Source organism: Mytilus trossulus, chromosome 6 (genome assembly GCF_036588685.1).
Source record: "Mytilus trossulus isolate FHL-02 chromosome 6, PNRI_Mtr1.1.1.hap1, whole genome shotgun sequence".
Taxonomy (NCBI): domain Eukaryota; kingdom Metazoa; phylum Mollusca; class Bivalvia; order Mytilida; family Mytilidae; genus Mytilus; species Mytilus trossulus.
Window position 1 is genome coordinate 23,735,281 of NC_086378.1, and position 14,107 is coordinate 23,749,387.

Consider the following 14,107-nt stretch of genomic DNA (forward strand, 5'->3'; position numbering starts at 1 on the left):
CAAAAAAGAAATATTCCAATTTGCGTTATAAAAAAAACCAAGCACACTGAAATATCAATAACTTTTCCAATGACCTTGGTATATATATACATGCACATACAGAAAACGACGTCATTTATGATAAACTTGCTATTTGTATTTCTCATCACATAACATAAAAAAACGTAACAAATACATTTGGAATGGTTTTCCATAAATATTTTTTTACAAATTTCCCTTATTTCATAATAAGTCCGGCTAAAGATAAACATTTCTGAACTGTTTAAGAAAACATGGCTAACCACTTAATGGTGTGTTAAGAGGTCAAACTATCTCATTCCACATCTATTAAACTGACAACAGTAAATAGTGTCCTAATTTATTTTCTTCATTCTCTTTAAATACGGACAGGAAACATAAAATAAATACATTTCCTCAACGTGCATGTTATTAAAGACCTCTGACACGTGGTACGTAAAGGGAAACTTCAGGAAATAATATATAAGTGAAAGTCCGAGAAACCTGTCCATAGTTTCGCATTTAGTTAAAACGGACAATTATACAAGAAAATGTACACATACATTTTTATATTTTACCTTTTACATTTAGTTTCATCTGGTGTACCGAAGAGTAAAGGTAAGTGTATAAAGTGTTTTACAAGTTTAGGGTCTGTATGCACACAACTATTTATGTTAAGATTTGATCCGAAAGCACATTTGTTTTACTTGTCCTACGATAGATTAGTAAATTACGATATATATTTTAAAAAAAATGGTCTTAAGCGGTTTTAAGCATATCAGTCTAGATTCTGATGAACTATTTTATACAAAGCATGAAATATTATAGATAAATTATTTATTATAGTTGTTAAGTGAATACCAAAGACTCTAGTAATAAGAGACCTTATTAATTTCTAAATAACATGTTTGTTTTTTGTGTTTACTATCAGTCCGTTTTTACTTTACCAATCATTTGTTCCGAAAATTCAGCTGAAAAAAGTAAATAAAAGTTGCATGCAAAAATAAACAAAGTTTTACGTTCCGTTATTGTATCTTTTATGTAAATAATATTGTGCAACATTACTTTCCAAATCCAAAATTGTAGAAATACACTGAAATACGTGCGTGCCTTAATCGTTTTAAGTGTGTGTTTCGTTGATTTGCTGTCTCATTGACACATGATTAACTTTTTTTTATTCTTGCATTACCATAAAAATATACATCTACCACATGGAACGTGGAACGAATTTGATACAAATAATTCTTAAGAGAAAGTCCGAAAATTTTTGCTTCAATATTGAATGTAATTGCTTTATACATACAATTTTAAAAATGAACACATTTGGATTATATGTTTTACCTTTTTAATTTAGTTTCATCGGATGCACTGAATAGAAAGGGTAAGTAAAGTAATAACATGTTTTTTTCTAAATTATGAAATTGAACATAATATACTTCAATCTGCATTACTTACATGAAATTCTAGTTCAGCTCATATTAACCATACATGAAATATGGCTGTTTGATCCAGTTAACAATTAAGTTTTGTCTATACGGCCCAGCTATATCTTATACCTATTATAGAGACCAACTATATCTACGTCGTGTCAAACTGACTGACCATACGTACTAGCTGTATCTACCTCCTGTCATATTTACCAACTATGTATACTAACTGTCATATGGACCAACTGTAGCTACTTACAGTCATACGGACTGTTGATTATTGACAAACTTGCTGATTTTGAATTGGCCTTGTATTTTTTGGTCTACAGTGTTCGCCCTCGGTCCTACGGACCTCGGGACCAAAACAGCAGACCTTGAATGAAAACAAGTATCATAACATAATCAAAAGCTAGTAACACTACAATATTGTATACAATATTCAAAATAGATAACGTACATGCATTAATTTTTAGTCTATATACTGAGTCTCGGAGACTTTTAAAAAATAAGCTTGTTAGTTATGTTTTCTATATCACATTTTTTATTTTGTTTTTTTGCGCTCAGTTCATTTTCTTACCATGGGAGCATTCAGTAAAAAAATCATAGTTGATCATTTTCATTAATACTGATTCGATGTGAAATATTAGTATGTGAAATTACTTCCATACCCAAAGCTGTAAAATACACAGAAATACGGGCCTTGGTCATTTTGGTTATTTGTTTCGTTGTTATTTTTTTTTTATAACTCATTGACCTATTATTCATAATATTTCGTTGATACCGCCATAAGAGAAAATCTACATTTTTTATTAGTTGTAAGTGGCTCTGAACTAGCTGTCAGATAACTGCAAATACTCTCAGATCTGTTCATTGTGTCTTTTTGTGTCGGGATGCATAAGTACCCGGCAACTTGTATTTTTGTCTATCTTATGAGTTAAGCCTTTTTCAACTGATTTTTATAGTTCGTTCTTATGTTATACTGTTATTCCACTGTCCCAAGTTAGGGGGGATTGGGATCTCGCTAACATTTTTAACCCTGCCACATTATTAAGGTATGAGCCTGTCCTAAGTCAGGGGTCTGTAATTTAGTGGTTGTTGTTTGTTTATGTGTTACATATTTGTTTTTTGTTCATTTTTTTTACATAAATAAGGCCGTTAGTTTTCTCGTTTGAATTGTTCTACATTGTCTTATCGGGGCCTTTTATAGCTGACTAGGCGGTATGGGTTTTGTTCATCGTTGAAGGCCGTACGGTGACCTATAGTTCTTAATGTCTGTGTCATTTTGGTCTTTTGTGGATAGTTGTCTCATTGACAATCATACCACATCTTCTTTTTTTTTATATATACTACATGCAGCTCATATATTCTTGCAGTAGACAGTAGAGGTGATTAGGGTACAGAAATATTATCATTCGGTCTTCTCAGTAGTATCATAACCGTTGCCAAAGTGTTGGGGACCGTTTCGCTGTTTGGAATGTATAGATGTCCGTCGGTGCTAACGTGAAATTCAAATGATTATTGCAGGGAGAGTGCAACTAGAGTTGTATGTTAAATGTCTCTTACAGGGGTCAGTATGTTGCGTTTTGAGGTCTTAATGTCCAAAACACCATTGTTTAACTAGCGGCAATCCTATTTTACCCCTTACCGTCCAAAGTTTATCGAACCCATTGCATCTATTGCGAGAATTGTTAGCAGTTTATAGTTTTGAATATGCATATGCTGACTGCCACTAAAGTTTTAGCAAGTAGACATCATCAACTTCTTAGAGCAGAAAACAACGTACTTTAAAAACAACAATGATTCCGGCAAGTTGTAAAGGATAATCTAAACGTACAAGGAGTTATCTGAAACCATATATAAATATATATAGATTCTTACATTGATACCAGTGGATTATCGGATTTATCCAATCGAGATTGTTAAATTATCAATTTTAAAGTTCGAGCCGCCTGCGCTTCATACTAAAAATGTGCGCACGGTCAACGCTTTAACAACCCTATAAAGTTACAAAAAGAAGCATTCAATATTTATAATTACATTTTTTTGCTTTGATAACGAAAATACGAATTTTATATTTTTTTGTATTTTATTCACCAGTGCACTTTATTGTGGGACCACGTGTTATCATGAATGGAAAGTTTTATTGACTGATACAATTGCTTACGGAATAACAAATGATATGCATTTAGCCAATCAAAATAAAGTATTATAATGAAACATACATCAAATGTAATTATTGACCTATGAATTTTATATTGGCAAAATTGATATCATATAAAAACTATCCAACTTCTCATTGTGCAGTTTCAGGCTTGAAAATATCAGGTGAGATAGGAGTTATCAAGGGCCTCCCAGATCGCATCCCACCTACTGTGATAGTGGCAGAGCTCTCAAATATGATGTGTAAAGCTTGTTCCGTAATTAAAGACAAGACAAAACAACTGGAATGTAAAAAGAAACATTGCCTGCAACAAACTTCGACATTTAAACTGTCATATGCTGACAAAGCCTTATTAGATCGACAGATAAACAAATACATAATTGATAATAAAGGGGATCCCAAACAAGAAACAACGATCCTGCCTATACTATCAGACGCTTTGTGTAAAACATGTGACACGATGAAGGATGCTAACAAACGAAAAGAATGTATACAGAAGTTTTGTGTTAGGACAGCGGCACAGATTGGACTCTCTCCAAGTCTTACAAAGCAAGGTAAGTAAATTTATATACAGACTGAAAAATTACAGACAACAAGCATAACTCCTCATTCTATCTTATTGTCAAAACAATTAAACGGGCTGTTCATTCACAATTTCATACTACAGTGAACTTTTATAAATAGCAGATAGCAATAACAAACAACAGGCTCTCAAGAGCCTTAATCGCTAACCTTTTATATTTTTGCTAAAGTCTTCCATCAATAGTGACTCACAAATTCCATTTGAATGTTCATTGTAACTGTCATATTTTCGTCAAAAGCAAATAAATGCATTTACCCATATGTTCCATATTAGCCATAGTGTCTATGTTTCTTGACGAAACAAAATACAAAATTGTTACTGATTCATTTGAGAAGATTTTTAAAGTTAAAACAAACTGTGTGTAAAGTTGTCCTTAAATGGCTATAACTCATTAATTATTTATACTGCACTCGTTCTATTTGAGCAGCCGCTTGTATGATATGAGGCCTTTTTAAAGGGAAATTTTCACCAATATTTTTAAATAAGATAAATATCATTAAATAACCAAACAACAATTGAAAATGTTTTTGTTTAGATTGTAGTATAAAGACAATAATTATAGTGTATTGACTTGACATTTCAACGATATAAGGACTCGGCCCGAAACGGGGAAAAAGCTCGGCAGAGCCTCGCATTTCCCCGTTTCTAAGCCTCATCATTATATGATCGTTGATATGTCAAAGTTTGAAGATGATACTTGAGGTTATTGCGGAGGGTTTCGATACGAGCTATGGTAAAATATACGAAACACCGCAAAGCTATTCAAATGAAATAAAATTTCTGTTTTTACCTATTGCATCTTTTGCTGTTATAATTTTTAAAATAGTTTTGGTAAGAATCAGTTGAATAACCTTTTTCGTGCCTTACACAAAAAACTATTTTCTAAAATAAGTACGGGCTTCTGAAACCGCGGGAATATCAGTTAGAATTGATTTTTCGACAACGATGAACTTACACTTACATTGGTGGCGGATAACGTTAAAAACGAAAACATTTTGCATGAATTAGATTTTCTGGATTTTGAAACTTTCGGGAATCCCAGATTTATTTTTTCCCCTTTTTTTATAAATCTGAATTTGAAAAAAACTTTTTTTTTTTTATATTTTAAAATTTCTTATAACGAGGAGATTTCTGAGAATTTGGTTAAATCATTCCACGTTTAGATTTGTACCATTAATGATAATAAGCTTTTAAAGACGTACATTAAAAGTGATTTAAAAATGATCATGATTAAAATTACAGGTTGACAATAGGTAAAAAGTAAAATCACAAAAATACTGAACAAAGAGGAAAATCTAATCGGAAAGTCCATAATCACATGGCAAAATCAAATAACAAAACACATCAAAACCGAATGTACAAGAACTGTCATATTCCTGACTTGGTACAGGCATGTTCAAATGTAGAAAATTGAATTTATACAAAAAGTTTAGCTTTATTTAGAGTAGCCAGACGCGGTAGCCTATCTGATATTCACGGTCCAACATTATTTTTATAATTTAAACAACCTCTTTAAGTCTATGTGTCAGCAGTGTTTAACAAATCTGGTTCAAATGCCGGAATTTGAAAGGGCGATCCAGCAAGCCAACATTTTGAATAATAATTTAAAACTTTGAATATTTTCAACATAATACGAAGTTAATTATAACGGGCGTACCGTACTCTCTGTTCAATTCCCCTTAAACAAACGTTAATCATACGTTTTTTGATTGAGTTAAGTCTGCCAATTGATATTTTATCGTATGTTTTTCTATGTTGTGATGTTATGCTATTGTTTCAGAAAAAGGGAGAAGGTTTGGATCCATTAAAACGTTTAATCCCGCTGCAAATGTTTGCACTTGTCCTAAGTCAGGAATCTGATGTACAGTAGTTGTCGTTTGTTTATGTAATATATACGTGTTTCTCGTTTCTCGTTTTGTTTAATATATAGATTAGACCGTTGGTTTTCCCGTTTGAATGGTTTTACACTAGTAATTTTGGGGCCCTTTATAGCTTGTTGTTCGGTGTGAGCCAAGGCTCCAGGTTGAAGGCCGTACTTTAACCTATAATGGTTTACTTTTTAAATTGTTATTTGGATGGAGAGTTGTCTCATTGGCACTCAACCATATCTTCCTATATCTAGTTAAGCAATTTTGAAACCTAAACTGGCAGCTGAACCGTGGAGCATATGAGGATACAATGTATCGTATACATTTCAGAATACAAAATCAACTTAATTTTCCAGTATATTCATATATATAATAATCTGAACAAATTTATATATTTTTTTAATAATTGAATTTGTTGATACATGTACGACTTTTCTGTTTAAGGAGGCGCGCGTTGATACCTGTGTTTTTACAGTCTCTCGTAACTATTTTTAGAGTGGCTCTTTTATACATTGATCTCTTAATATTATATTGTGTTTTATATCAAATGTCTTAAAGAGGTTAGACTCTAATAAATTTGTTGTTGTTGCTGTTGTTGTCATAAACTGTTGTTGTTATTATTGTAGTTGTTGTTGTAGCCAATTGAACTGTCTCATAGGTTTTTGTGATCTTCTATTTGCACTATAGATTTTCATGTTTTATTGATTTAACCGTTTCTCGTTTAAATTTCCAGGTGCAAGCATTTTCCCAAAATACTTTCCAGGAGAAGCTGTTGTGGCAGAACTGACAAATATTTTGTGTCAGGCATGTTCAAAATTTACGGACAATAAAAAGAAACTTGAATGTCAGACGAAATTCTGCTTGCAAAAGTCTATACCGACTGGAATGACAAAGGCTGACAAAGCGAAAATTGATGCAAATGTGAAGAAATACCTCATTGCCAGAAAAATTGATATAAATAATCCAGAAAGAGTCATTCCAATACTAGCTGATGCCTTGTGTAAAGTATGCTCAGAATTACCGGATCCGAAAAAACGAAAAGAATGTGTTACCAAAAACTGTTTGAGATCCTCAAAACTAAATGTTCAGAACCAAACATTTCAAAAACCTGCTTCTCATACAGATAGTTTGAAGTCGACACACAACTGAGATATCATTTAAATCATAGATAGCACCGAATTAACATTAACCGCATAAGGATTAGTATGACGCCATAAAACAAAGTGAAACTATGTTATCGTGTTAAAAGAATTAAAATTTCAGTTCATCTTTTGTTTTTATTTTTGTTTTTCTCCATTCTATAAGGCAAATGGTGATAAAGTTTCAAAACGTAAGACATATCACTAACTTATGATGTTGCCTGCTAGTCCAAGAGGAAATGCGTATCATTTGTAGTCAGTACTGACAAAGTTTATATCAAATATATAAGGAGATGTGGTAGGAGACAACTCTCCCTCAAAGTCACAATTTGTAGAGGTAAACAATTATAGCTCAAAGTACGGTCTTCAACACGGAGCCTTCCTTACATAGTGTATTATTTTTGGGGGATTTGAGCGTTCTAGGAAAGCTCTTTGGACGCTTTAAATCTTTCATGTCCTGTAAGTTTTTGTATGTGTCGAATTGCTAGTAATTTGAACTGAAGTAAAAATCAATGAGCGTCGAGTGAGATCTAAACTATACGATAACAAGATGATTTCAGCTTACCTATTTCAATGTTGCAACATTCCTACATCACCTGTACTGAAGCTCATTTTCCCATTCGATACTATGTTCTTGCGTTTCCTATTGTGTTTGAATTCTTTAATACAGGGTTGCTGCTACTCACAAGGAAGCTATTACAACAAGGGTTCTAGTTAGTAAAATTGAAATCATTCCTTTTGAAATTACACGAGTTGGGTGGACTGTAGGTAATATCTGTTTCATAGATGACGACGCATATGTTCTAATTGTTGTAACCACAATCCTGTCATATTTCCCCAAATTGGACCGACCTAATAAGACTTATCAACGGGGTTGTACTTACATTGTCAACACGACGATTTTAACATGTGGAGCAGGGGCATCCGTTAGCACACCAGGATTTGATAGGGTTTTGTTACTGGTTTTTAGTTTTCTATGTTGTGTTTTGTATTCATTTGTTAATCTTTCAGTTTTTTTTTTAATTTCGAACGATGTTGTTAGTTTATTGGGCGAATAAAGACTTTAAATGTCTTCTAAGTCCCAAATTGGTCATACATGTAATTAGACTTGAAAAAAAGGTACATTTTTGACTCCCAATTGTTATAGAATGTGTGCTTGCGCTAGCGTCCTCAATGACAATTAAAAAATAAAAAGTGCTCCAGACTTTACACATGTACAAATAGTAAATTTCATAGCTGTATTTTACAGAAAGAATTATACAAAAAACATGTCGGGGTGAGTGGATCTATAAAAGATTGTTTTTTTGACATTTAATTTGCAATGACCATGTGCTTGAATAAAACAAAATGAAATAAAAATGAAATTCAAAATGATTCGGAGAGGTTTTGTAAGAAGAAACACTATCAAATAAGGCGCGGTCAATGGATATAATGTACATTTGGAAGGAAGAACATTCACCTGACAATGATTAGTTCATATTGATATTAAAAGACTCTTAAACTAAAAGGAATGTTGGGATCCTTAAGACGGAACAATTGTGATAATAAATTTAGCTAATGATTATGAAATAGCATTTAGGAGGGGTTGTCACCTTTACTCTGTACTAAATATAGATATTTATGTATACGAGAGGTTAATATAATTATCCAACACACATTTGTTTTTATAATTATCACTTGGATAGGTTATTAACATTATGTAGGCATGCTGGTTTTACCTTGATATATTTAATGATTTAATGAACTGGACCATGTTGGAGTATTGCAACAATATTTTCTTTTAAATACATGTCTGCTATTATTTGCTTATAAATGACATCAGACTCCGACTTCTCTTGAACTCAATTTTAATACGTATTGTTATGCGTTTACTTTTCTACATTGGTTAGAGGTATAGGGGGAGGGTTGAGATCTCACAAACATGTTTAACCCCGCCGCATTTTTGCGCCTGTCCCAAGTCAGGAGCCTCTGGCCTTTGTTAGTCTTGTATTATTTTAATTTAAGTTTCTTGTGTACAATTTAAAAATTAGTATGGCGTTCATTATCACTGAACTAGTATATATCTGTTTAGGGGCCAGCTGAAGGACGCCTCCGGGTGCGGGAATTGGTGAACTTCTGCTGTTGTTTTTTTATTTGGTCGGGTTGTTGTCTCTTTGACACATTCCCCATTTCCATTCTCAATTTTATGTTGAAATGTCACACACAATCATATAATTTCTGGAAAACATTTATATTCATTTTTTGGATACTTTCAAATTTAATATTATTAGCAGTATTCTTTTCTCATCATGATTTTTATTATAGATAAAAGGATATAACCTCTCTCTGAGTCTCGGACTGTAATATGTTGACTTGCGTTAAAAAACGTGTTATGTCTGTTATGCAGTTCTCAAGGATTGCTGTCAAGTTCTATTAAATTTCTAAATAACTTCTACTATTTCTTACGAAAGGCACATCTATTCATCAAAGCCCTTCTAATCATTCGTTTTTTGAAAAGCAGTGTAGAGCAGCCTACACGTACTAATATGAACATTGTCTTATTATAAGGAGACCAGTTGTGAAGAGGGTTAGCTGATTTGGGTTTTGTAATTCACTGATTAGAAGTGAATATTTGAACGCTAATCTTCTGAAATCGAAACTTTTATTTTCTCATTTATGTCGGTATAGTTTCGGTTTGTGCACTTTGAACTTAAGGACGCTTCACTATGGCAACAGACTACGCATGCTCGAAAATCCATTCTGTGATTGGACAAAATGCTGTCATGTTGGGTGATTTGGTTGTGTTTGAAAAAACGTCTCGAAAATTATATCGTGTAAAAGCAAGTGAAAAACTATAAATATTTGAACTAGATCTTACAAAGATTTATATTTTTATTAAAATAATTGTTTCTCCAATAGCTCTTTGCATCCATGACAGCTGTTTATTCGGGACAATTACATAATTATATAATTTTTAATGTAAACTTTGTTGTACGAACGTACATGACTTTAAGAACGCACCTACGCATGTGAGATTTCCGCGGGGTTTTGGTGAATGTAAACAGAAAGCTACTACTTATACTACCAATATTTTCTAGCTTTGTTAACCACGAATTAAGTTTAATGTAAACAGTAGAAAATGTATATTTGTTTATTTTTATTTGCACTAGATTTTTTGACAAATAAAAATTTTAGGTGTCGTCACAATATTCTTATATATTAAATTGCCTTTCTAATATAACCAGACTTAGTAAAGAATTTCTTGTAGTTACATTCAGATGGAGCTTTTATTAAAGAGGTCCTGCATCATTAAGTCATTCTGCTTCTGAAAGTTATCGAAATGATAGTTTTAAACATATACTCAAATATAAATACGTCGGATATCTTTTTTAAAGATAGTTCTTGTTTACACATCTGGTCATAATTTCACAATGTACAATACTGAATGGCATTTGTTCATTGTTCAAGACATGTGTGCCCTGAAGTTGTTTGAAACATTGTTCTGCGATATTTGATAGGTTGTAGTCTTATTGACAACTTTACATCATCACCTCATTTCGTGTTGTTAGAAAAATACAAAGCAATACCAGCACAAACGACTTTAATGTTAACATCTGTTTAAAGGTGGCCATTATCGAAAACAAATACCGCTTTTAAAAAGGTGTGATGTGTTTTCCAAAGAAACATGAATTGATGAAAAACTAAATGATAGTTACTCAATCTATAGAAATGTTTACTAGTAGTATATCTTCCTTTATTTTATTTATCTTTCATGAAATTATTTATTTTGTAGTGATTAAGATTATAACACAATATTTGACAGTTGTACCCACTTTTGATATTTGTACCCATTATGTCTGCTAGCTATAAAACAGGGTTGAATTCATCATTATCTATTATCAAATAGAATAACAGTTTTACAATTTGATGCACATATTTCTCTATATATTTCTTCAAGAGAAGGTCTACGCAGGGTAAAATCATTAATTGTCAGAAGTTCATACGATGTTATGCTTCTTGTGTTAATCAAAGACTGTAACATAGCATCGATGAGGGATTGTCGCATACTAGTATTCTCCGTATCAAATTAAGATATGTACGTATACGGGAGGTTAATATATATCAAATACATAATAATATGTTGTTATAATTTTCAATTGGCTAGGTCATTAACATTATGTGTGTACGGTGGTTTTAACCTTGATATGTTTCATGACTAAATGAGCCAGACTATGTTGGAGTACTTAGTATTTAAACAATATATTATCTTTTAAATGAATGTAAATGTACAACAATATCATCGTCTGAATTATATCCCAAATAGGTGGAGAGGTGGTTACACTATGTCTGCTATAATTGTGCTAAAGAATGCTATGAAAATTTCACACACTATGATAGCATTTCCTGACAAAATATGGCATTGGAAACTGTCATATTTAATATTAGTAACTGTACAGTTTTCCTTCATACGATTTAAAGTTTCGAAACTAAATTCGAAGAGGAAAACAGACAACTGCGAGACTTCACTGCGTTAAGATACATGTATCTAATAATATAGATACAACATTATAGGGATTAGTCTCAAACTTTAACGATTTACAAGCTTTATTGCATTGTTATATATGTTGAAATCTCCCCAGCTCCGTCAATTAATTTCGTTTAATTTCAATATTTCCAAAAGAGAAACAACCACACGTCATAATTGTGTCAATCATTCATTTCAGGAAATACAGTGAAATTCCGATTAACTTTGTCTTTGAAATCGATATACGGGTAGTCAATGTAGTCTATGAAATATGGTTTCGAAAGATACACGAGCAAACATGAACATTGTTTTAGTGAGAATACCTGTAAAACTAAAATAACAAAAATAGTTAACAAAAAGAAATATATGGAACGTTCTTATCAATTGACAAATCTAAAGCTCGTTGCATACGTGTCGAACTTACTTTTATAAACAACCTGTCAAAGTAGGTTAATGATATGAGGTTTTATGTTACTAATTACGAGTGAATATTTGACTAAACATCATCTTAGAAATCAATAAATACCTGTATCTATATATAAAAGAGTATGACTATTGTTTTCCATTTGTTTACTTTATTTTTGAATTTTGATTTTGCCATATTAAAAAGAATGTTTCGTTGTGAATTTTCCTTTGTGATTTTTTTATTTTCCTGATATTGTTGTCAGGGTTTTAGCATCAAGGAGGGACTTTCTCTTCTTCTCTGTATCAAATATGGATATATACTATAATTATCACTTGGTTAAGTCATTAGCACACAGTTTGATTGCTGGTTCACCTTGATATATTTCATGATTAATTAAACCTGACCATGTTGGATAATATATTGAACTCGTTGTAATAATATCCTGAATAAGTGTCCAGGTGGTTACATTATGTCTACTATATTCATGATAATTGTGATAATTAATGCTGTGAAAATGTCACACACAATGATAAAGCTTCTATACAAAATATTGTATTTGATACTGTCAAATATGATTTACGCAACCTTTTTCCCTTAACAGGATTTATAGTTTTGCAATTAATTAGAAAAACTAAAGGACTAACCGTGAGATTTCTTTGCGTTGAGATATCTTATATCAAAGATACCACATTAAGGATATAAACTTCTCCCTTAGTTCCACATTGTAATAAATTTATATTTAGATATGTGTTATGCATTTCTGAGGTAATCTCCCAAGACCCACCAATAAAATTTCAGTTTAAGTCAATAGTTCCAAGAAAAAACATGCACACGTCATAACAGTTTGCATCATTCTTTTCAGGAAATGCAGTGTAAATTCTATTGTATGTGTCTTGAAAACCGATAGACGGATTAATCTATTCAATCTCGTTTCGAAGGATATACGTGCAAAGATGAATATGTTTCAGTGAGAGTAGATGTCAAATAGAATTACAAAAATAACTAACTGAAAGGAAATTGTAAAAGGAAAGTACATTATCTACTGAAAAATCAAAAGATCAAATCTGCTTTTAAAACCCCCCACTGTCAAAGTAGGACTGAGGTTTATGTTTTGGTTATGAATTACTATGTCGCTAATTACGAGTGAATATTAAGCCAACCATCATCTTAATGTTTAAATTGTTTCATATGTTGATGATAGTATTATAGTTTTCACTACAGCATGGCGTTGGTTCATTATTGAAGACCCGTGTTTCTTGTAGTTGATTAAATTCTTGGGGTTTTCGAATTTGGTAGATAGTGGTCTTATTGGCAATCATACCACATTACCTTATTTTATATGTGTTAAAAATACACCGATGTGAGAAATCACACATGACTTAAATGTATCTTTCTCGTTAAAGGGGGACATTATTAACAGTATGAAGAATATCACTATGTCGAAGCAGTTTTGTGATAGCCAAGGAGCCACGTATTTATCAATGATATATGACAACTTTACCTATAAACTTTAAAATGATTCCAGGTAGAACATGTACCTGCATTTTTTGTTTCTTTGTTGAAATATTTGTTTGCTATATAGTGATAAAGGTGGCTATGGTGTATTCGTCCATCTTGAATGTTGAAGAAGTAGATAACAATTGGTTTATTGAAATGTGACATATTGAGAGTAGTATGTAATTCATGTCTTGACCTTTAATGAACAAATAGAAAAATATGTGTCATATTTCGGCTGTTATTTATATAATACACCGTTTTTGTGTTCGATTCATTTTTATTAACTTTGCCAAACAAGGGGGGATAACTCAGATAGTAGTGGAGATAACGTAGTTTTGTTATAGAAAGTATTGTGAATTTACCTATTTTAATTTGTAGCAAGAAAACAGATTAGGTGACCCCATGGTTTTCCTATTCTTATCTGAAAGCATGCTATAAGAGCTTTCTTGCACAACCTCTTATAGCATGCTTTCAGATAAGAATAGGAAAACCATGGGGTCACCTAATCTGTTTTCTTTGTTAATT

At 32.0% G+C, this 14,107-nt stretch overlaps 1 protein-coding gene across 1 annotated transcript; it reads left to right on the top strand.

Annotated features, from left to right (window-relative positions):
- The first annotated feature begins 402 nt into the window (after positions 1 to 402).
- Positions 403 to 7,305, top strand: LOC134723266 (uncharacterized). Its single transcript, XM_063586885.1, has 4 exons — positions 403 to 615; positions 1,352 to 1,378; positions 3,729 to 4,139; positions 6,770 to 7,305. The coding sequence occupies exons 1-4, from the start codon at positions 549 to 551 to the stop codon at positions 7,183 to 7,185; spliced, it is 921 nt and encodes a 306-aa protein (XP_063442955.1). The 5' UTR covers positions 403 to 548; the 3' UTR covers positions 7,186 to 7,305.
- The last annotated feature ends 6,802 nt before the right edge of the window (positions 7,306 to 14,107 follow it).